Source organism: Lathamus discolor, chromosome 4 (genome assembly GCF_037157495.1).
Source record: "Lathamus discolor isolate bLatDis1 chromosome 4, bLatDis1.hap1, whole genome shotgun sequence".
Classification (NCBI taxonomy): domain Eukaryota; kingdom Metazoa; phylum Chordata; class Aves; order Psittaciformes; family Psittacidae; genus Lathamus; species Lathamus discolor.
Genome location: NC_088887.1, coordinates 32,468,401 through 32,491,609, shown reverse-complemented (window position 1 = coordinate 32,491,609; position 23,209 = coordinate 32,468,401). Strand labels below are relative to the sequence as shown.

Here is a 23,209-nt window from a genome sequence, read left to right as displayed (position 1 = left end):
TTTCAAAGTGAATTTTCCTTTACTTTTGCACAGTTTGATGTTAATGACAAACAGCATCTATGTAGAATGAGGTAAAAACACCTACCGGGAACAAGGCATGTATCTCGGGCTAATTATACCATCAGCAGAACTTCAGACTGAAACAGTTGCAAGTACTAAATTTGACAGTTTGAAAAGTCTTTTCAAACACAACCAGATCAGAACTACACTTCACAGTGATGAAAATTTGTGAAGAAATAAATTTGACCATAAGTAGCTAAAATGAGAGAGACCCAATTGTTTCAGAAAACTAATGCTAACATTCCAGGCAAGATAAGCATCCAGTGACATCCAAATATAAGCAAGAAACAGGCAGTTCCTAGCTCTGGACAAAAAACCCAAAACCTTCTGGAACTGCTGTACTAGTGTGCTATCTCACTGCTTCTAGCAAACCAGAGTCATGACACTAAACAGAGAACAGGAAGAGTTGCAAGCATATGTGCATTTGCCACAGAAATATGAATTCTGATCAGTGGCCAATGACTTTAAATTTGTAAAAAATATCCAACTATTTTTTTTTTTAATTGGAATAAAACCAAAAGGCTATTGCCATTGATAAGAGAGTGGGTATATATAAGAAGAACTGCATGAAAAGTTACGGGTATATACCAGAAGTATCACCTTTGTTTATCAATGAGGTAGGAAAAAGGAAAAAAAATGTTGGGTTTGATTGGGTTTCTTCAAAATCAACATTTAAAAAACCCAACTCCCTGCCTGAGGAATGAGCAAACTATGGAACAAGCAAGTAACAACTTCAATCAGAAAAGTCCATGAAAGTGGAGAGTTTGGTTCTCAAGATACCAAGGGTAACAAGACAACCTCTGCTGTTGTTGGGAGAAAGAAGGGAGAAGAAGCCCAAAATAATTCTACCGTTTACACCACTCAGAGCAGTACATCTTCTTCCAGGCACAATAAACTTCCCCACATGCAGAGGGTACAAGGTTCTGCGCTGATGAAATCACAGCGGTCAGAACTGTGGTGAGATCATAAGGTACAGAAAACGCACAGGCACCAGAACTGGTTCTTGTATAGAACTGTTACAGAGCCATAGTGCAAACCCAAAGCTCCTCCTATCTTTAGGAGATGTGCCTTAAGAAGGCCAGTAAAAACTAGCAGGATGTGAGCCCCAACTGATTAAGCAATTATGAAATGTATGTGAAAGCACATTTTACATGATGGGAGCCAGATTATTTTTGGTATCTTAAAGTTCAAAGTATTGCCGCAAGGAAACAAAAGCTACTGAAAGTGTTAGTGCAAAGATGAGCGTATTTTTGTTAGTTATGTAGTAGTTACAACACTGAAGTAACAACGTACTACACAAAGGGTTATGCTAATATTTATGTGTGGCGACTGAGCTCAACCAGGGTGGACAGTCTGATCCAGGCATTCACATAATCAATTAGAGTTCTGTTGTTTTCCCTGACACTCCATCCAGCTTAGCATCATACTGTATGGATACACGTGGATAAATCATCTGCAGCACCCGAACAGGATGTGTGAAGAGGCTTGGTGAATCAGTGATCCAGTATCAAGGCAAGAGGACATTATTTTCCTGGAGAGATCACTTTTCATGGGAGTTTCCAAATCTAGGTCATTTACAAAACTCACTTTTGCTCTTCCTACAGTGGAGGGTATTAGGTCTGGCTTTTTGTCCAAGCTTCAAATTAAACAGTTGTTTTTAAAACATTAAAAGTGTCCTGGGTTTAAAACATTAAAGGTGTCCTCCTATTTCCCAGTTTCCCAGATGGGTTTTTTTTTTCCTCTAAGACCACATAGCTGCAGCTGTGCACAGCTAGACCATTGCAACATTCCTGCAACCTCAGCAGTGATGACAAAATAAAAGAGATTAAATGATCGTTGAGCAAAATCTAAAAACCTGTTTAAAACTGCATGGAGTCCATGACATGAAAAGCATTATTTAATCTAGGATACCTTATTCCCTTTAGTACAACAAAATAAAATCCTGAGTCACAGTTTCAAGTTCATGCTCCTCCTCCATTCATGTATGTAGCTTCATACCGAATAAATATGAACTTGTCACATTTTAGCCTAGGGTATAGCTTCTTTTAGTTTTTCAGTGGTAGTCTGATCACAGATCACACAAGTACCTTGTAAGAGGTGAGGATGAAGAGGCTGGTGAGCAGTAAGAACAGCTGTCATCTCATCATGATCAGAAGGATGTATGTACTCATAAATGCTGTTACCAGTAAGCTCCACCTGTGAAGAAACACGTAACACATGAAACAGTGCATCTGGCTAATTTTTTTTTTCCTATCCCAAAAGCATTCTTAAGTAACCTGCATCCACCACATCTGGGTAACTACACACCATTTTTAAAACATAGGTTCAATGTACCAAAACACTGCTCCTAATTATACCCATTAAACTAAATTAATTCCTTCTTCATCAGTAACTAATCTGAAAGGGGCTTCTGTGGGAATTTCTGGTCATGATCCAGGTACAGAAAAGATGCTATTAGAGAGAGCTGGCAAATGAAGTGATAAACTAGAGCAGCTGCAGAAATGTTAAATTGCTGCAAAATTGGATAAAATCTCTGTGAATGGTATTAATGTTTCTTGAGAAGACAGACATTTAAAAAAAAAATAAGTTTCTACAGGTTCCCAGAGACTATCACCTGCATTCAGCTGGCAGCTGAAATTTCAGAGCCAAACCACTAGACTCACACAATTCCTTTGTGTCTTTTCAAAGATGATCCACCACACTCAATCCACAGTAGTGCAGAGTTCAGAACAGTAGCCAGTGAATTCAAAAGGCAGACTTCCATAGATTTTCATGGGCACTGGATTGAGCCTTTGCTGCTTTAAGCAAACATGCACAGTAAAGACCAGATCTATCTTAAATAACTGTGTATTCCCTCTTCCCACTTGAACTTTGCTCACACAAGAATATATTTTTGTCTTTCCCACTGTCATACCCATAATAACTGTTACACAAAAAGAATGAATAGTGTGCACCGCATGTCTTTTTTGCTAACTCTATTTGCCACGTATGAAACTCACCAACAAAAGTCTCCAGATAGATGCAGTAATTGATTTAAGGAGTGAACCAATACTTTGAGCCTGTGTTTTAAATTAGTGTCAGGCTGCCCAATTGTTCGGTGTGGCCTGATGTGCCTTGGGCCCCCAAGATCAGAGACAGCTGAGAGGTGAAGTAATTTAACCTATTATTCTCAGCCAATCCTACTGATTTGCTAAGATGTGTGAGTTGCCCTTTCTTTGGAATAAATGAAGTTGTCTACCCCACAAAGCAATCTTTTCCGAAAATGTTTCTCATCTTTCCATTTTCTGCATTATTCATGGAATGTCTCTTCCCAAGACTATGCAAACTAACTTTCTTTTTCTAGCCATCTATTCCCCACTGCTTCTCTCCAACACCCCCTCCCTGCAAAAACAAAAACACCAACACTGATTTGATATTCTAACCAGAATAAAATTTCACTAAATAAGGGGGGATGGAAGGGGGGGGTCAGAGGGAGAAAATGAGGAAAAAAAAAGCAATGGAGAGATGGAGAGAAAAAGAAAGAAAGAAAAAAGACAAAGATGTGGAGAGAAACATAGAGAGAGATGGAAAGAAAAGAAAGGGGGAGAAGGAAGGGAAGGGAAGGGAAGGGAAGGGAAGGGAAGGGAAGGGAAGGGAAGGGAAGGGAAGGGAAGGGAAGGGAAGGGAAGGGAAGGGAAGGGAAGGGAAGGGAAGGGAAGGGAAGGGAAGGGAAGGGAAGGGAAGGGAAGGGAAGGGAAGGGAAGGGAAGGGAAGGGAAGGGAAGGGAAGGGAAGGGTTATCTACTCTGATTCATTTATATAATTTTCTATAGAAGTTCTCCTTAAAAAGCACTGGCTGTTCCTTTTCAGGATTGTAGCAGGTGGGGACCTGTTATAGTAACACCTCATATTCAAACTTTACTGGAGGGGGAGGAAGGAGAATATACAATCTCACCGTGAGTCATGCTTCTCAATGCTTTTGTTTTTAATAACATGAGAAAAACATACTGTGAATGTTCATAGTTTTCCCCATAAATATCATAATCTCCTACAGACACATAAACAAGGCTAAAAATGTTTCTAACAATTCTTACAGTGACGTGCATTTCATTGGCCTAGATGCTTGGTAAACCAGAACCTGTGTGGTTTCGCTGACACACTGGAGGGAAGGAATGCCATCCAGACGGACCTTGACATGCTTGTGAAGTGGGCCAGTGCCAGCCTTATGAAGTTCAACCAAGCCACGTGCAAGGACCTACACCTGGGTCAGGGCAGTCCCAGGCACAGCTACAGGTTGGGCAGAGAAGAGATTCAGAGCAGCACTGCAGAGAAGGACTTGGGGGGGTTGGTCAATGAGAAAATGAACATGAGCAGGCTTCAGTGTGCTCTTGCAGCCCAGAAAACCAACTGTATCCTGGGCTGCATCAAAAGGAGCGTGACCAGCAAGTCAAGGGAGCTGATCCTGCCCCTCTGCTCTGTTCCTGTGAGACCTCACTTGGAGTATTGTGTGCAGTTCTGGTGTCCTCAACACAAAAAGGACATAGAACTGCTGGAACAAGTCCAGAGGAGGGCCACAAGGATGATCAAGGGACTGGAGCACCTCCCGTATGAAGACAGGCTGAGGAAGTTGGGGGTGTTCAGCCTGGAGAAGAGAAGGCTGCGTGGAGACCTCATAGCGGCCTTCCAGTATCTGAAGGGTGCCTATAGGGATGCTGGGGAGGGACTCTTCATTAGGGACTGTAGTGGTCAGACAAGGGGTAATGGGTTACAACTTAAACAGGGTAAGTTTATATAGGATATAAGGAAGAAGTTGTTTACTGTGAGGATGGTGAGGCACTGGAATGGGCTGCCCAGGGAGGTTGTGAATGCTCCATCCCTGGTGCTGTTCAAGGCCAGGTTGGACAGAGCCTTGGGTGACATGGTTTAGTGTGAGGTGTTCCTGCCTGTGGCAGGGGGGCTGGAACTATATGGTCTTCAGGTCCTTTCCAACCCTAACTATTCTATGATTCTGCAAAAAATTTTGCCATTGAAAAAAAGTGACACTGTGGTCAAATTTCAGATTGAAAGGAGTATCATTTGTGACCCTGTTCTTATTATTTTGTCTTTGACTAGTAGTGATTTTGCTGAAGAGCATGTTTTGCCTTTGAAATTAAAACAATTGTATCAAAGAATACAGCTTCCAAAAAAATACAAACATTTATGGGTGGCTACATACAAAAATCCTCTCCCTTCAATACAAGACATTTCTTACAAAAGCAACACCAACCAACCCAACTAGCAACATCAACTGTAGTAATCCAAAAGATCTTCTTCATCTCTGATGTTACCGAGCATATTCATAGCCACATCAACGTGCATCTACTCTCTTAGAAAGTATAATTCGTGGGTCTCTCTTGTCACTACCTATTTCAAAAGGACTACTTCCAGAAATACGTGTTTGTTCACAGGATTCACAGGACTGAACCCAAGGTCATAGTTTTATCCAAACTGTAATTCGTTTCCAGGGCTTATACCTGAATTTCAGAACTAAAGTGCTTTGTTAAACTAATGACTAGTTTTTCTCATTACACACATAGGAGTATTTTCTACTCTGATGTATGCATTTGCAAACCCAGCAAAATCAGCAGGAGGTGAACATACAACACTGAAACCAAAATTGACCATAAAAATGTGAGTGGAAACATAAAGCCGCTAGCGAAGAGATGGGGGCTACGTAAGAGTCAAATAACCAAAATATGTATACATAATTTTGAAGCTGACCACAGTCTCCTGCTACATATAGTGCATGCAAGCCCTTTTAAAGCCTACAATGAAACACTGAAAACTTACAAAAATAAATTATATGGTTGAATTCATAAACCTCAGGCTTATTAAACCAGCTTCCTTGATGCAGCTTTTTAATATCTGTAAATACCTGCTTACTACCAAATATCACTGTTTCCTACTAAGAGGTTTTTTATGTGTAACTCAGCTGCACATTTTTTCCTGCCAAGAAATGATTCATAATAAACACAGAGGACCAAGTAGATGGATTCTAGATCAAATAATTACATATTTTGCCTTTCATATACTTACTTGATGAAAGAAAAATAAACTTTTGAAAAGTTCAGATGTTTGTGGTTAAATATTTCAATACTTATCAAAAGTCAAAGATAAGCTTGGCTCACTCATGGACCTAGGAAATGGCTGGAATAAGCTTCAGACTTTCAAAATCAAATATATATATATATAGGCATTTGTGTATGTATCTTTCACCATTGTTTCCTGAGAGGATTTTCCTCTCCATTCTGTGTCTTTGGACCCTAAGGGAAAAAAATATTTGGGGAATTTGAACCTATCTGTTATCCATGAAAAAAAAGAGAGAAGGAATTGGCTCTCTCAGCTAGTATAAGTCAGTTCAACACTAGTCTGAGGCCAATCAAAATTTGATGGAGAAGGGGGTCCTAAGTATCAGTATTTACAATATTTATCATTAAAACTGAGAGCAAAGGCAGATCAAAATCCAAAGCCACAAAGTAAGTGATAGGTCCACAAGTTAAAATGCAGCCTAGTCAGAAGTATTGTTTCTGATTATCTGATGCTGGAGACAGAAATGAGTAAAGCAGTGCTGAAAAACAATCCTTAATGTTGGTTTTGAATTTTAAACTAGCTTAACTACACCAGCCGGTGAAGGGTTATTCAGAAGCTCTAATTTCTTTCTGCTGAAGTTAAATTCAAGATCAATTAGAAGATAAAGGCTACTGTAGTAGGTCTCCAAGAATATCCTGAAAAATATTTTTAAATGGATTTTTTTTTTTAATTTAGTTTAAATACGTATTTTTAAACAAATTGCACTTTAACTGGAAATCGGTGTGTGGACTAGTCAATTGTCAAGTTATTTAATAAAAAGGCCTTTCTATGCACACCCTAAAAGATTTTCTACAATCATCATCACTCTGGTCTCAGCTTGTATTGGCTGGAGCTCTATGAGAGCACTTGTTGAGAATATAGTGTGGGATTATGACTTGGTGAGAGAGGCTTGTAGAATTTGCTTCTACAGACCAATCTCATTCTTGCTGATGGCAGTGGCAAAACTCCCAGTGATTTCCAGAGAAGTAGGAACAAGAACTCATTTAGAGCCCTGGGAAGCTTACAGGAACATCCTAGCGTTAATGTATTAATATCCTAGTACATAGGAGTAGCCCAGTATTAATGCTAGTACTATTTAAAGCAAAATTGTCCCTTCAAAATAGAACACTGAGACATAGCAAAAAGAGTTAAGATGTTAAAACAGTATGGTGGGGGGGGGGGGGGGGGAAACCACTGACTTGTTTAGCTGGGATTTTGTATTTGTAAATAAAAATCGATGTGCTGTGAAACTGCTGGAGAACGTAGTGTTTTGGGAGCCTAAAACGTGCCCTCAGATTTAACATCCCTCTGTCCTGTCTGATCTATAGCTCTCTGGGGAGTTCAAGGATACAGCCCATTCATTTACAAATCTCCACTAAAGTAAATTATTTGTGATTTTGCTTATGAAACTTACTTCAATAAGCAATATGACCAAATCCTCTAATTTTCAGCACCTCTTGCACTGAGGGTTTATAGGTATTTACATATGCAATGCATATGGAATTCAGTCTGTGCAAATAGCCATAAGGGCGTGAAGGCTAAGTATGACTAAAGCCTGTGTGATGCTTTCAGTCCCCTCTCCTTGAATGTAGCAAAGTGTGTTTAGTGCCCTACTGATCCCATAGTTCTTTAATTTTACCAAATCACTGGGTAATACTGAGACCTACAAGATCTGATGATTTGATGTTCCTCAAAAGTAAAGACAAGAAAGAAACAATTTCTTGACAAAACCTGAAAGATCAGTTAGCACTTCTTCAAACAGCAAGCAGCATGGGACAATGAGACTCTACTTCTGCAAGGACAGGTGGGAGCACTCAGTGTTTTGGACCAATTGTACTGACTAAATTAATCTATTCTAGCAGTCAGCAGTGTGGTGGATCTTTACAAAAAGTTAGGGTGAGAAGAACTGTTAATAAGGCTATCGATTCAGAGTAGAAAATAAAGCCATTCTCTAGGACAGTTTGATCCAAAACAAAGCAATATTCAAAGTAATTTGAACATGCATTAAATGTTATGAAACAACTAATACTATACTGTAACAGACTCAACTGAGCAAACTGCTTCGACTAAGAATGTTCCCTGGACACATTTTTTAAAGTTGGCAGAAAAAAAAAAAGTAGCTACATAGAATACCGGTTCTCAAAATTACTTTTTCTGTAAGAGATTACAAAAACAGGGACTTTATTTGCCATTAGAAGTAGTGTTTCTGAGATTACATACTTGCATTTTCTAGCTATTTAGAGTTCTATTGTTTTTTCTCACAGGTACTAATTCTAATATCACTATTACAAACACTCACCCAAAGGACTTCACAGTTTTTCTAAACTAAAAAAAAAATGTTAGTTATTACCAAAGTTGAAGCACACGTATAATCTCCACAACTCAGACCCTTCTCGGTTTATAGAAGAGCCACAAGGCATATTCCCACGACATTTTCAGAACATCCTGCTCTCTCATCTCCTTCTTTCCTCTGCTTTTAAGTCTTCACTTTATTTTTGGGAAGTGTTTGAAACGCAATGGATTCTGAAGAAACACTTTTGTTTCTTGCAAGTCCCATCCAGGACCCAGTGAAATTAATTAGGGATTTTTCTATTGGAATTTGGCAAGTTTTCTGTCAGGTGCTACCAATGAATTTGTGCAATATGTTTACATGCAAAAGTAGGGAAACTTGCACTCTGCAATAAATTCAAGCTATTCGCCCTCGTGCCTATCCCAAAAAGGCAAAAATTTAGAAATGTCCTTCTAAGAAAAAAGAAAAAAAAAACGCCCCACAATAAAACCCCCTTATACTTCTTGTGCAGAACAGTAGTAAACTGAGTTTTATGAGTTCTATCACAACCATATAAAACGCTTTACTGAAAAGACCACTGAGCTGGAAAAACTCAGGAAAAACTACCCTGAATTCCATGTGAACACTCATAAATCTGCCCCCCTTTTCTTTTTCTCCTAAAGCGCATTTACCATAAAACTCCTGTTCCACATCAGATTTCCTCTCTATTTCATAGCAAGTTTCAATATCTTGCACAATTTAAAACATATAGACTTGAATTCTAAACTTTATTTCAGACGTATAGCATTACCACGCAGGCAATAGGTTTGGGTTTCAAGCTCTGTATATATCTGCAATTTGCAATATCATATTATTTATTACCCTTCTTAAAGGTAATGAGGAGTAAAATACAATGAACAAGAAAAGATATAAAGACAGCCATGATGTGGTTGTAAGTAAAGGAAACTTGAATATTTAAGTAACACCATTTGTCAGAGAATAAAGTTGAACCTTCAAATACACCTAGAAAACAATGCATTATATACATGGCAACATACCAGTATCAGGTTCCAAATCTAATATCTGTATTTAATAGATGGACAGAATAAATCACTCATACCTGAGATAGGCCAAGATGTACAGATGCTGTTTCTGAGATGTACATGATTTTGCCATCTGATGCTACCACGAAAACAAAGCCATCTAAAGTCTGAAAGAAAGATAAATATGTAGGTTAAAAAAGAAGCACTCTGTTTAAACCATTTACAGTCAAAAAAGTTTTTGAAGTCTTTTGGCAGGAGATTGCCATCCAACTTCAACAGCAGCAAATAGCAGCAAAATTTAAGGATCAGAAACCTTTATCTGATGCTGTTCCTACAAATGCTGTGACACATGCACACATTGTAAAACCCAGTTCATTCCCCCTACAGATGCTAGCTTTACCGCTTCACTTTATGTTAACATTCTCCTGTTGATTCTAGTTATTTTAGTACTTAGCACAAATCCTGAGCTATGTGGTACTTAGGGGAAAGTCTAGTACTACACAAACCATTTTTTATGGTATAATTGGCAGACATAGCTTACCACTATTTGCAATATTTAATGATACTGTGAGCAATGCTTTAAATTTCTTTGACTGTATTTTCAATAATGTCTCTCTGAACAGAGGGCTATCTGCTGTGTAACTACATGAACTTAGAAAAAGAAAGTAAAATAAATCAGCATTCACAACTTTATCACACTTGAGCAGAGATACTTATGCTCATTAAGCTATAGCCATATACTCTGTGAATCTGGACCAAAAATAGGCAACACACAATGCAGACTTGAGATCTAATCCTACTAATTCATATTGATGGGATATTGACTGGAAAGTGATTATTACTTATGTGAGTAAAAACTGAAGTTTAATTTAGTCTTATATGATCCATACAAGAAAAATGATAGGATGCAAATAGTACAGCTTAGGCAAAACTGACCATGATTTGGACATACAAACTATCAGTTTGGGGGTACCTTGATTTTTCAGTGCCCAATTTGAGGCTTTTTTTTGGAAATATCTTACATCCTCAGTCAAAAAGTATCCATTACCACTAACCAGTAAGCCCTGATTGATGTACATATGCATATCACTGGAAAATTTATTTGGAAGAAAAAAATCTTTTTTACAGTACACAGATAAAACAAATGCCAATTTTAATACATCTTTTAAGTTACTGAACCAGAGAGAAGTAATAAAATCCTGTATGCTTCATGCTCTTACAGTGCTGCCCCAATAAGAAAGTATTCCAAATTATTCTCTGGCCTACTAACTATTGTACAGCACGTAATTGAAACCAGATTACTCCTTGCCTTTACTTCTTCCCCACCCCACCCCCCTTTTTTTAACATAAATAAAATTTTGTAGAAGTATTATAATGGGAAATAAATTATTGCACCCTTAGCCATAACTTCGCTTTTGAAACAGTCATTTTGCAATTGTGCTACCCAGTATCATAACTAAAACCACGTCAATGCTTCCAGTACTGCATTATATGGTGTAGTAGGTCTTTTAACTTGCCTATGCAGAAAAGTATATTGAAGCTGAAACTTTGCATGTAAGGTTTCATTCTAAAAACCTTTAAAAGACGTTTGTGGCAAATATGTGTTTATTAAAATGTGAAGCATTAATTCAGAAATAACTGAACTGTAAAAATGAGTATTACAGGTGATTAGCATATAATGTTACTGAAGTTCATTTAATGCCAGGCAAAATGTGAAATAGCTGACAGGGAGGAGGAGCAAGTGTGACAACAGTTACGTTATAACTAATTTGTATTTTCTAGGTATACTAGTGATTTTGAAATGTCTGGCAAGACACCAGCCACTTAGAACAATGTTTTCAAGGCTCTGAATACCTCCACATGAGGTAACTTTGAACTCCATCGATTTCCATGGACTATATGTGGTCAGTAACGCATGCTTCACATCACGCTGACAAAAGCGCAGGAGAAGGGGTGATATTTTGCAGGGCTTCAGTAACAACTAGTTTCAAATACTGGAGGACCTCGCACAGCGAGGTCTCTGCTACTAGCCCACCGCGCTGCCTTTTCACCTCCACCGGTGTTGGCGGCTTGCTCGAACTTGGGAAAGGGGGAACTGTCACAGAAACCGAACGGCGCTTTTGCTGAGGCTTGTATCCCCAGCAGAGTGAGCGGCTACAACAGCTCCAGCTCTGTGACCAGGAATTAACCTCCTACAATAAAAGGGGCCATTAAACGATTACAGTTTACTAGGTCTTTAAAATCGGGGGAGAAGGACCCTTGTTGCATGAAGTTCACGTATAAAAAAAAATGGAGCTAAACGTATTTTACCTTTTTTCCCCGGCTACCACTTCCTAAACTCTCCTACGAGGAGTGTGGGGAGGGGAATTCAGCGGTGTGTGTGTGGGGAAACTCAGAGGAATACCAGAGCAGATCAGCGGGGATGCGAACAACGATATGTTCAGGTGCTAACTTCCACGGGGAATCTCACCCCGACGTTCGCCCCCCGCCTAGGAGCCCTGCCCTGTCTCACGGGTTTCCTCTCCAGAGCCACCGGCGGAAAAAGGTGATACCGTTCCCCGGTGTCCGGCGGCCTATAGCCTAAACCGCGCTCCCCGCTGCCACCGGTCGGCGGCTGTCGGCGGGACATCCCCAGCAGCTCGGAGGAGTCTGACTCGCTTTTACGGCTTGGGGACACTTTCCGTGCTCAGAGAACAGATCAGTGCCACGGTAAGCTGCACTCTCTTACTAATATCAAAGGCGTACTGGAGGGAGTGATATAATGACTAAAGTTGTTGGTGTCTCGTTTTTTCTCCCCTCCAAGCCGGTGTGAGGCTCGGGAGTAAAAGGAAGGCTTCACCCAGCCTCCTGTCGTGGTGTTGAGGAGAGGAAGAAGAGGAGGAAGAGAAGAGGCAGGAGACTGGTCTCACCGCAACACCAGGTTTCCAACACAAGAGTAGAAAGGGGTCCACTACCTGAAGCAAGTGGGATCCGAGCTCCATGGCCACGTTATCCAAGGGCCCTATCCTGCTTGGCTGTCCCCAGGCGTCGCCCAGACCTGCAAGAGAACCAAGGAGCTGGTTAGAGCTGGAAGCGGTGCTGGGCCCCCTGCCTCTCCAGCGGGACACGAGCTGCCCGCACCCACCCGCACCTCTTGTCCCGCAGGGAGCGGATCAGGCCGCGGCGTATAGTTCAGAAGATGGAAAAGTCTGACTCCCTTCTACACACACGCATGCAAAGGGACTTACTCCCGAGGGTGGACGGCTTTCCCATGGATGAACTTTCTCCCTCCCCGGAGAATCGCCGCCCTCCAGCGCTCTCCTACCGCTTCCCTCGCCAGCCATGCCGGCACCTTCCGGCAGCACTGCGTCTGTCCCCTCTTCCCCAGTGGCTAGGGTGAGTGAAGAGCTAGGCAGGCCACACACTGAGAACCTGAGGGAAGAGCCGCCTTGAAGGCAGTCGCGAAGCACCCAGCTAGCCCGCAGCCTCCCCAGACACAAAGCAGAGAGGGGTTCCGCACGGAAGGCACAAGGAACTGAGAGACATTCTCCCTTCTTCAATTGCTGCCCCGGCCACGCGTACTCCCCGTGGGAGGTGCGGCAGGACGGACCCTGGCACCCGGCCCCACTGCCCTCCGCTCCTGCAGAAGTGCCGGTGCCGACGACTCCCATGCTGGCCAAGGAGGATCCCTGCTGGGGAAGGTGCTGAGATGGTTAAAGAGGGCCCGGGCACAATTGGCGAGAAACTGCCCCGACGGCTTCTTCACCTGCGCACTGACGGGACGGAGCCAATGCACAGCTTCGCCCCGACTGCCCCTGCCCGTGGAAAGCCCGGAACCCGCCGAGCCCCTGCCCCGCTGACCCAACCGGCCCGACCCGGCTCCTCTGTAGCTTTGCCCGGCGGGCTAAGGAAGACGAGCACCCGTTACTGCCCTGGTGACAGCGAGAGACTATTGATAGAGCTGTGCCAGGAAAGGGCTTGGGACGGGAAGACAGGTCTGGGGGTGTTTTGTTTTGCATTTCTTCCATGCAAAGGAGGCTTGCACCAGCTCCTCACTACCCGTGCCAGCCGAAGAGCTGGAGACTCATGCCGGCACCTAATGGCAGGCCCCGCAGAGTGCCGTTACCCGCAACAGCGCACAGATGGGGAGAGAAGGGAGGAGAAAGGGAGGGATGGGACCGCATCCGTTTAACGCCTCATTTTCGCAGAGAAAGGACAGCCCTCGGGGTCACAGCACCGCTCCTGAGAGGCCACGGGGCCCGAAGGGTGTTCTTGCCCGTGCTTCCCTGCAGCCGAGAGGCGCTGCGAGGGGCCGATGTCAGGTGGGAGGCGGGGATGCTCGGTGCTGTCAGCCTGGCCGTGCTGGCTGCCGGAGGCCACGGGAGTCCCGTCTATAGCATGCGATGGGTGCACAGGCCTGTGCCCTTTAGCCCGGGCAGCCCTCAGTGTCCCTTCAAACTGCTGTGGAGCCAGGAAGCTGTGATCCAGCTTTTCCCCTGGTCCTCTCTCACCGATCAGGTGCCTCCAAATGAACCTCTCACTGCAAGCTTTCAAGGGAAAAGGCGCTGCAGGGGGAGCATCGCTCGGCTCCGTTTCGGGAGGCAAAAGTTGGCACCCAGGCGGGAAGCTCTGCCCTAAGCTCCAGCAGCGAAGCGTGTTTTCTAACACCCCACCTGAATCCCCCACGGATGAAGGGATCCTTTGGCAGGGTGTCCTCAGGTAGCCCCTGTGTAGAAACGACGGGAGCTTTTCTTCCCCCTTTCGGGGCGTCCCTTGGATACCCAGCGTGTCTCCCCAGACCGCGCCGCGGAAATGCCAAGTGCGCGGCTTCGCTTCCCTGTGGGTCGGGGAATTACTCCTTCCCTTCACCCGGAGAAGTGCTTGACCACGCGCTGAGAAAAACGCTTTGAAGAGCCTAACGGAAAGTAGCACTTTTCTCGCGCAGTTGCCCAATTCACAGTTTGGAGAAGGCTCCTAACTTCCAGGGAGCCGTCAAAATGTTATTTCAGCTGAAACGGTGCTTGCTCCTGGTCGGAAAGTTTGAGGACGGCAGGGACATCCTGCAGCCTCTGTCCCGAGACGGTAACAAACTCTAATAAGAGAGCCTGCCCTAGTGCTGAGTGCCTTGCCCTTCTTTCGATTTACTAATAGCAAATCCCGAAACACGGGATTGTAACCCTACAAAGATGCTTACACATAGCTGTATAAAAACTGTCCTGAAACAAGCCCTAACTTTCCGAAAGACGAAGCAGATTTACTCTTTGAGGCACTCACTACGAAGCTTTTCACTAGCGAACCGTGTTTCCCGTGTTTCTGGGTGGCAACCTGCTCCGTCCAGGTACGGTTTCACAGTATCCCCCAGCTCTCCACTACTCTAGGGACTCTTTCCTAATCCGGACCACCACCACCCCACCCCCCCCCACCCCCCCCACCCCGAAAAAAACCAACACCGAAACAACAACCCAACCAAAAGTCACCCCGTCAGATTTGTTCCCTTTGAATATTTAAATTGGAGTTGCAATTGAGAACTCGCATCAAACGTAAACGTATTTGTTGGATCAGCATGGCATTCGTCGAAGCTTATTTTAAAGCCGACGATTTTATCGTTTAATCCACCAGCAGATCGCTTTAAAGGTGGAAACGGAAAGAATGAAACCTTCCATCTAGATAAAGGGCTGACGCCCATTAACTTGTCTTCCGAGAGATTTGCAAACGTCCTGCAAACATGCGGATGCAACAGGCTCCGCCGAGCCTCTCCTGCCCAGCCCAGGGATAAGGCACATTTTCACTCACTGGCCTGGAGAGAAGCCAAAAGAGCTCCCGAGTCAAACCGAGCGCTTCGTACATCGTTCAAACGAGCAGGGATTTGTTGGGGCGGCCCCGGCCAGGAAGGTCTGTCCGGTGGGGAGGAATATCGGTATCCAACACAGCTGTGAGCCCGTGCCGGACAGGTCATTTAGAAGGAAACGTTTAAAACCGCACCGTTGTGGTACGAATTACCTGCGACTCTGGCCCAGAAAGCCACTTCCCTGAGGGCGAGCATCTTTCCCTCAGGTTCTAAGACGCCCTTAGGATGGGCTGGTTCCCGACCACAGCCACTTTGCCGTGCCTGGGGTTATTGGATCGCCTACGGCCAGGGGCTCGGGCCGGCTCCCGGGGCTGCCAGTAGCGTGAAGGGAGCCAGCACTGGGCTCAGTGGGCAGGAGCTAGCACGGCGAAGCGCTGCCTGCGGAGAGGGTGACTCGTCGGCCCCAGACACAGCCTCCTCTCTCCTGACATTCCACCGCCGGCAAATGTAGATAAGAAGAGCCCCCCTCCTCGTTTCCCTCCATTTACTGAGGTCTGTAACGGCAGCGGGTTCCGTCCCCCCCGGGGAGGACAAGGATGGGCACGGCGCTGTGCCTGGCAGGCACCACCAAGGGGGAAATAACCGGCCCTAATCGCAACTGTGCCCGCCAGCCACCCCACCCCACCCCTCGCCCGGGTACCGGGCCGCTGATTTGGCTCCGACAGCGGCTGCCCAGGGACAGAGAGGGGGGTTTGCACAGGCCCCCCAGAGTTCGTGCTGCTTCTGCCTTTGGAAGACGTGGTGGTTCTCATACAAAAGCGTCCCCCTCCCTTCATCAAACCCGGGCACGACTTCCCCCGAACCCCTCGCCTTTTAACATCTCTGGCTGTTTTTCAGGATACCTCAACATTCACTTTGCGCCGTTTCCCAGTTTCCAGGGAGGAGGGTGAGTTAAACTGTAATAAGATCTAGAAATACTTAGGAATAACTCCCACCTTTGCTCTCCAAATACATAAATTCGTAGACACACACGTTTGAAAGCCCGGTAGCTTTTCTGCTCATGATTCTGCTAAAAGAATTACTTAGCGATGTATTATGTTAAGTATCGGGTTGCCCTGTAACTTGGAGTATTTCCTCTGTGTCTGCTATACTCCCCCGGACCGCGAGGTCCCCCAGAGGTGTTCAAACGACATCCTTCACATGGAACCTTGGGTCAGCTACAGGCGCCGGGATTTTCAGGGCGGCCTCTCCTGGGGGGATTTCTCCCCGGCGAGGTTGTGCCTTCCTCGGCAAGGAGGGCAATAGGGAAACTACCGGGGGAGCGGCGAGCTGCCAGACCCGGCGTTTGACGGGGACGGGGAAGTGGCGGCCGCTGCCCTCGGTCTTTGTCTCCGTCGTTTAGGCGAGGCACTGGGTTGGATAACGAGAAAGGTGGGGTATGGCAGCTCGTGGCATGGGCAACCAGTAGAGCTGACACCTTGCCCCAGGTCCCCACTGCAGCAGGGGGCGAACGATCTCATCCCCGACGGCGCAGGGGGTCGCACCGCTTGATAAGCGGGGCAGAGAGGCCGGGCCGGGTCAGGAGCTGACGGGGAGCCCCCGGCCGCTGCTGGGATAACCTCTGCTAGGCAGGGGAGGCTTCACTGCCCGGGTCGCTTTGGGAAGGTGAAGGGCTGCGATAGATTAACTTCGGTAGCGATGTACCGGGCCGCCCGCCTTCTCCGTGCGTCAGCGTCACCGGCTGGAAAGGAGGCCGAGGGCTGGGAGATGGGAACGACGGGTGTAAAGAGTAAGCATTTAATCTGAAGGGAAAAAAGAGTACTAAAGGAAAGAAAGAAAGAAAGAAAAAAAGAAAAGAAAAGGAAAAGAAAGAAAAAAAGAAAAGGAAAGGAAAGGAAAGGAAAGGAAAGAAAAGAAAAGAAAAGAAAAGAAAAGAAAAGAAAAGAAAAGAAAAGAAAAGAAAAGAAAAGAAAAGAAAAGAAAAGAAAAGAAAAGAAAAGAAAAGAAAAGAAAAGAAAAGAAAAGAAAAGAAAAAAAAGAAAAGAGAAACAAAAAACCAAAACCAAAACAACTCCCAGAGATAACAAAAAAAAAAATCAAAACCAAAACAAACACTAAAACAAACCACACGCAACCCCAAAAAATAAAATAAATAAATAAATAAATAAAAATTCCACAAGAAAACCGCCTTCCAGCCGCCCTCCAGAACACCCGTATAAACCCAAATCCTGCTCTTCCCGGCCCAAACGCCTCTCTTCCCGGCGAGCCAGAAACACCAGATCGTATTAACAGGTCTGAAAGCGGGGCACGACAAACAGGTCCAGGGCAGCTACCACGCCAGTGACCCTTTCCTTCCCTCCCTTGCATCAGGGCAGGAGAGGCTGAAGCGACACCAGCACCACCAGCACCACCACCACCGCCGCCCGTTACCGCAATGCTCCGGCCGGCTGCGGCTCCCTCCGCCTGGGAACGGCCGCGCAGCTCCATGGAAGCCCTAATGACACTTTTGTTTTAGCAAGACCTTTAATGCCACTATTAGCGGTTAGTACAATAGAGGCAGGGTTTCGAGGAGGCAATACTCATGCCGTCGGCTGGGGCTTTATTTATTTATTTAATTCATTAATGAGCCTCTTCCGAGTGAGTATGAAAGTGAGATGAAAGAACTGCAATTCTCAGTGATTTTCTTAAAATATACATTCACAGCCAGGTTTAAATAGGGACCGAAAACTCTGGATGCTTCTAGTAATTCTTGTTGTCTGCGTTTAGGCGTTAGGAAGAGATCTGAGATCTATCGCTCTGTCATTTTATTCAGACCATTTTGTATAGCGCACATTATCTTTTGTGACACTTACTAATCAGCTTGTTCCCATCCGCTTTAAAGATCCATAAATGTGCAGTTTTACAGTCAGTTTTGGCAACTGCGTCGAGGATGGGGGCAGGGTCACGATTTAAACCAGTCTGCCTCTGGGCAGAGAATCGCGGGTTTTGAAAGCGATTTGTTCCCTCGTCTCTTTCTCTCATTAGCTCATTTTCAGAAAGAAAAAGACCAAACAAAACAACAAACCCAAAGCCAAAGCAAACAAAAACATTAAATACTGACAGTCAATACAGAAGAAGTCCCGTGGTGTATCTTTGTTCTACAGCAATAAATGCCTTGGCAAAAAGTCAAAACACCAGAGAAGACGATCTTAGAGAGCGGGAGCGCGGGGGAGGCTGTAGGTTGCAGTCTCCTGGTCTTTATTTCATGAATCTGAAGGTCAGACAGACACCGCGTATCTGTGATCTCGGAGCAAAAAATTGTGCCTTCTCCGCACCTTGAACGGAGAAAAGAATAGACACGGGAACAGAAATCTCCTTTCTTGCAGCTTAATCGGGTGCCTCCGGGGGGAAAACCTGTGAGTTCAGTCCAAAATGTGCATCTTTAGGAAAACCCTGGCAGGGGCGAGCATGGGGAGACCTGTCTGAACCCCCTCACAAGCCCCGTCGAAGCGCTACGACCAGAAGCAGCGGTGAGGGTTCCAAACTTTGCCTAAACTATGTGTCAGCTTGCTCTGGAAATAAAGCGGGAGGGGAAGCCATCCACTAGAGTTTTTAAAAACACAGACCTTTCCCTCTCTCTCTTCCCCTCTAGTCTAGACAGAGTTGGAAGCCAGTTTTATAGCTGGACAACGTTCCTGATCACGCTGGCTGCAGTTACCCCGGGCCTAGCACATGCTGGAGGCGTCTCAGGCCTGTCCCCTACCCTGCCACCGCGGGCTGGAAGAAATAAACTCTCTTCAGCCTTAAAGGGGTGATGCTCCGGAGCTGGCTGGGGAGACCCGGAGCGCTGGACCGGCGGCGGAAGCCGCTGTGTGATGACTCTCGGGGGAGCGGGGCGGCGTGGCTATCACTGCCTGGGCAGCAGAGGCTGGCGGGTGGCAAGGGGGTTGTTACGTGCCCACCTTTATTTCAAGTCCAGGACCTCGGACGTGGATCTCCATCTGGCGTCCCGTCATCACCCCCCCCCCCCCCCCCCACACACACACACGCATTCTGCTCCAGCGTGCTCTAAGGGGCGTTTTCCCCAGGTGTTTCTGCCCCAGAATTTAAGATGCGGAGCCGGACAGCCCTCTCAGGTCCCCGCCTCCGCCCCCTTCCCCCCCAGTAAAGACAACTGAAAACCACCAGATGGGGGGGGAGAACATTCTTCCCCTCATTCCGCAGACAAATCTCGAGGGAAACTGAAACTGGGGTACTGCAGGACTGTGCGCCGTCGGGCATCACCCCGCCCGGCATCAAGCGCCCTACTGCAGCCACCTGTCCGGCTCCCTTCTCTACCCTTCAGCCTCCCAGGCACTAAACGCACGGTTCGGAGACCGGAGGCAGTTATTTCCCCCGCCTGTCATTCCTGGATGCAAAGCTTTGGTTTTAAACGTATTTCCACCCGTACTTAAGACGATGAAAGATCAGGAATTCGCTCTATGCATTTAAACGTTGCTCTTAATAAGCAGAGTGTGCGGAAGCGCACGCTCGGCCTGTTTAAGGAAGACAGACACATAAAACACACCCGAGCTGTGGGTATAAACCTGCTCTCGGGGTCGTCTTGTTGCTCTTGAAGATCAGTAGGGCTGCAAAAGCAGGGACACATCCGGCAGCATCTCGAAACGTGCCACTTTTCTTCTCTCCTAAATCAAAGCCATTGGAGGGCATGCTCCTCAGCCAGGGCCGGCGAGCGGCCCCCGAAATTAAGACCCTGTATTTCTCATCGGGAAATTCCCCGATGGGGGATAATGGCTGGAAGTCGCAGCGGAGCAGCGCGTCGTTCCCCCTTGCCCCGCTAACCGGGCTTGCTGCGGGAGCATAAGCCAAAGGAGCCCTGGCTTTCCGTAGCACGGCTAGTACGTGCTCTCGAAATTACTGAATTAGATGGCCACAACGGTAAGCTTCTCTGGGTTTGGGAGTGGGGGTTTTCCGCCTCCGCTACGCTTATTTTCATATATATATATATTTAATTTTAACTGCAGCCTTTTAATAAAGCTCCTTAGAAACCGCGACGGAGAGCAGACTTTGCACTCTGGAATTTGCTAGTTCCTTCAACATCCCCCCCTCCCCGTCCGCAGAGGCACAAACAAATGACAAAGAGGGGAGCTGGGCTTTATTTAGCCATCCGCAGACGCTAACCGGCGTTTCATTTCACGGCTCAGAGGCGGCACGCAAAGAACGGGGGGCCGACGGCTCCCATGGGGTGCCTGCCGGCCTCTTTCCCTCGTCCGAAACGGCCCGACCTTGCGTCCTTTTGGATTGTAGGGTGCGAGGCTAGCCGGGGCGGTTTTCTACCAAACACCGGGGAAGAAAGGAAGGAAGCAGAGCGGGGTGTCAGGCCTCCTCTCCCCGTGCCTCCAAGAAGAGCGACAGGAGCCCCCGGGCTCACCGCACCTCACGGTCCCGACTCCTCATGGTCCCAGTTGGGGAGCAGCGGGGTTCCGGCCCCTCTCGGGGCAGGTTGGGCTCGAACAGGTCTTCCCCCGCTCTCGCCGGTACCGGGAGAAGGCGGATGGCCTCCTTTTTCCCAGCCTGTTCCCCAACCCCCAGAAAACTCCAATCAAAACAAAATAATAACACCACCACCCACAGTATGTTTTTCTCCCCGAGGCTGTGCCTAGGCACCGACAGGAGCGCCGTGCCGAGGGGCCTACCCCAGGGGCCGGCCCAGCTGCCTCCCGGGGCAGCAGACACTGGGCGCAGCGGAAACGAGCGGAGCCCTGTTTCCTCGGGAAGGTCCCCCCGAGAAGATGGAGCTGAACCTGCCGCAAAGGAGGAGCGGGGAGAAGAGAGGGATTAACCGGACGGCTCTGATACCCCCTCACCTCGCTCCGCTGCTACCCCGGCACAAGTGCCAGCTGTGGTCCCCGCATAGCCCGCACCACCGGCCGCAGCTCCCGGGGGCTGCGAGGGGGGAGAGGCTCGTTTTCCCACGTGCGGCTGCAACGAGCTGTTCTCTGCTTTAGGCCTCACAGGACCAGGGCTGCTCCTTGCAGCCCGCCCGCCAGCCCTGTGTCATGCCTTGGCTTTCGGGCAGCGAGCGCAGTGCTCCACTCGCGGCGGCTTTTACCTCGCTAGCACCCCTGCAAGCACCCTTCTTCAGATGCGGACTTGTCTCGGATTATGTGTTCCCCCTCCCCCAAACCCCTTTGGGGCCTCTGAGCTGCCCCATGCCTCCAGTATGGGCCGAGCGGGAGCAGACTGCCCCTTCCCGAGGAGCCGGCGTGGTTACCTTCGGGGAAGACTGCTCGCATTTTCAGGTAGCTGGTGGTGAGGCGGATGATGGATGCCTTGTCCAGCTGGGAGGTAATGGCCGAGGGCAGAGGCAGGAGTTTGGCCAGTTCGTAGAATTCTCCATTTTCTTTTTCCCGTCTAGTCTTCGCCGCGTTCTTGGATTTTTCCTTCATCGCGACTACTGCAAGGCGAAGATGACACTGGCATATTAGACCCGATTCTTCTGAATTGCAGGGGGCATGGATTTCGGCTTCAGAGTTAGTATTTTCGTTTAAGTAAGAGAAGGAGGGAATTTACCCAAATCAAATCAAATTATAATAATAAAAAATAAAAAGACAGGAAAAAAAGGGGAGGGAAAAAAAAGTCAATCCAACAAAACCACCAGCAACAGAAATGGTGCGAAGAGGGGGGAGGCGATCTCTGAGCCACAAACACGACAGGCAAGGCGTTCAAGAGAAGGCAGTTCTGTTCTGACTCTGCGATATATGCAGCTTGGAAACAGAGGCTGAAAGACCTACAGGAACCCCGGTCCTCTGCCTGCAGCTGGAATCGGAATCTTCTCCGCAACGGGGAACAAATCACCGGGTTCCCTTCAGTAAGGGATTTCTCCTACTCGATCCGGCCTCGTCTAAAAATAATAAAAAAATATATTAAAAATAGAGCGTCCACGCAAGAAGTCATTGGGTTGAGCAGGCTGGACCATTTTTGGACACTTTGTCTCTTGAAAAAAAGAGAAAAAGAAAAAGGAAAATAATGAAAGGAAAGACCGAGCTGCTCGTTTAACGACGTGCCGAACGATGTGGTCCCTGAGCGCGCGATGCGAGGAGACGAGCGAGGAGCTGGCGGGACAGCCCCCAGCTAATCGAAAGTCACAGCCGGTGCGGAGGGAGCTGGCGGCTCCAGCTCTCCGAAATCACAGGCTCGCATTTCCTTCCGACGCTTCCCTCTCGGCCAGCTCTCTGCGTCTTGCGGTAGAACGACGCTTGCCCCGTCCTCGAGAGGCTGCTTCAGCGGAGCGGCGCGGGGGGCGCCGAGACCCGCGGGGCGGCGGCGGGGCCGGGAGGATGGCTGGGCTGCGGGAGCGGGGGGCTGCTGGCAGCGGGGCTGCTCCTGCCGCTCCGGCCGCTGCGCCCAGCTCCAAGTGTGGTTCTCATGCGGAGTCAAATTAAAGGATCCGTTTTCCTTGGGACCAGTGCCACTTCAGCGTTGTCTCTTTCCAAACAAGTCCGAGCGCTGGCAAAGGCGCGGGATTGATTCTGTTGGATTTATTTATTGTTTGTTTGCTTTCTTTTTTCTTTTCTTTCTTTTTTTTTTATTTTATTTCCCCTCCTTTTAAAGAAAAAGAATTTGCAAGATCAGGAATTGTTTCTTTTTATTCTTCTTATTTGTCACGCATTTAAATTGTAAAGCAGTGGCTCTTTGCACAGACGTGCCTTTCAAAGGCAGAGGGAGGGTTTGCTACGTTCATCTCCCGCAAGGAGCAGCGATCCTCACCACAGGGCAAGGATCGAAAGTAAAATTCTCCTCCTCTCGGAAATCCAAGCCGCTGCGCTCCTTGCCTGAAAGCACCGGTATCTTTTTTTTTTTTTCCTTTTTTTTTTTTTTTTTTTCCAGTGGCAGAAGGAGCTCTGAAGTGGACCCCTCTGTTAATTCTTTAGCAAAGGCTGCAGAAAGCCAGGAGAGCCTCAAGAGGGGAGGGGATAATGTATCCGTGACGTGTCCTCCCGCG

The 23,209-nt window shown here is 46.8% G+C and overlaps 1 protein-coding gene across 6 annotated transcripts in view; it reads right to left on the bottom strand.

Moving 5' to 3' along the window:
* SIM2 (SIM bHLH transcription factor 2) overlaps positions 1–23,209 on the bottom strand; it is a 61,536-nt gene that overhangs the window by 38,016 nt on the left and 311 nt on the right. For 2 of the 6 annotated variants that reach the window (XM_065676932.1, XM_065676938.1), the window contains exons 2-5: positions 21,479–21,661; positions 12,413–12,495; positions 9,536–9,625; positions 2,148–2,256 (exon numbers count right to left, since the gene is read on the bottom strand). In XM_065676932.1, coding sequence (XP_065533004.1) covers positions 2,148–2,256; positions 9,536–9,625; positions 12,413–12,495; positions 21,479–21,661 — 465 coding nt within the window. Of the gene's footprint in view, positions 1–2,147; positions 2,257–9,535; positions 9,626–12,412; positions 12,496–12,685; positions 12,768–21,478; positions 23,185–23,209 lie in introns of those variants that run through there. The other 4 variants (XM_065676934.1, XM_065676933.1, XM_065676937.1 and 1 more) reach the window with 4 other exon arrangements.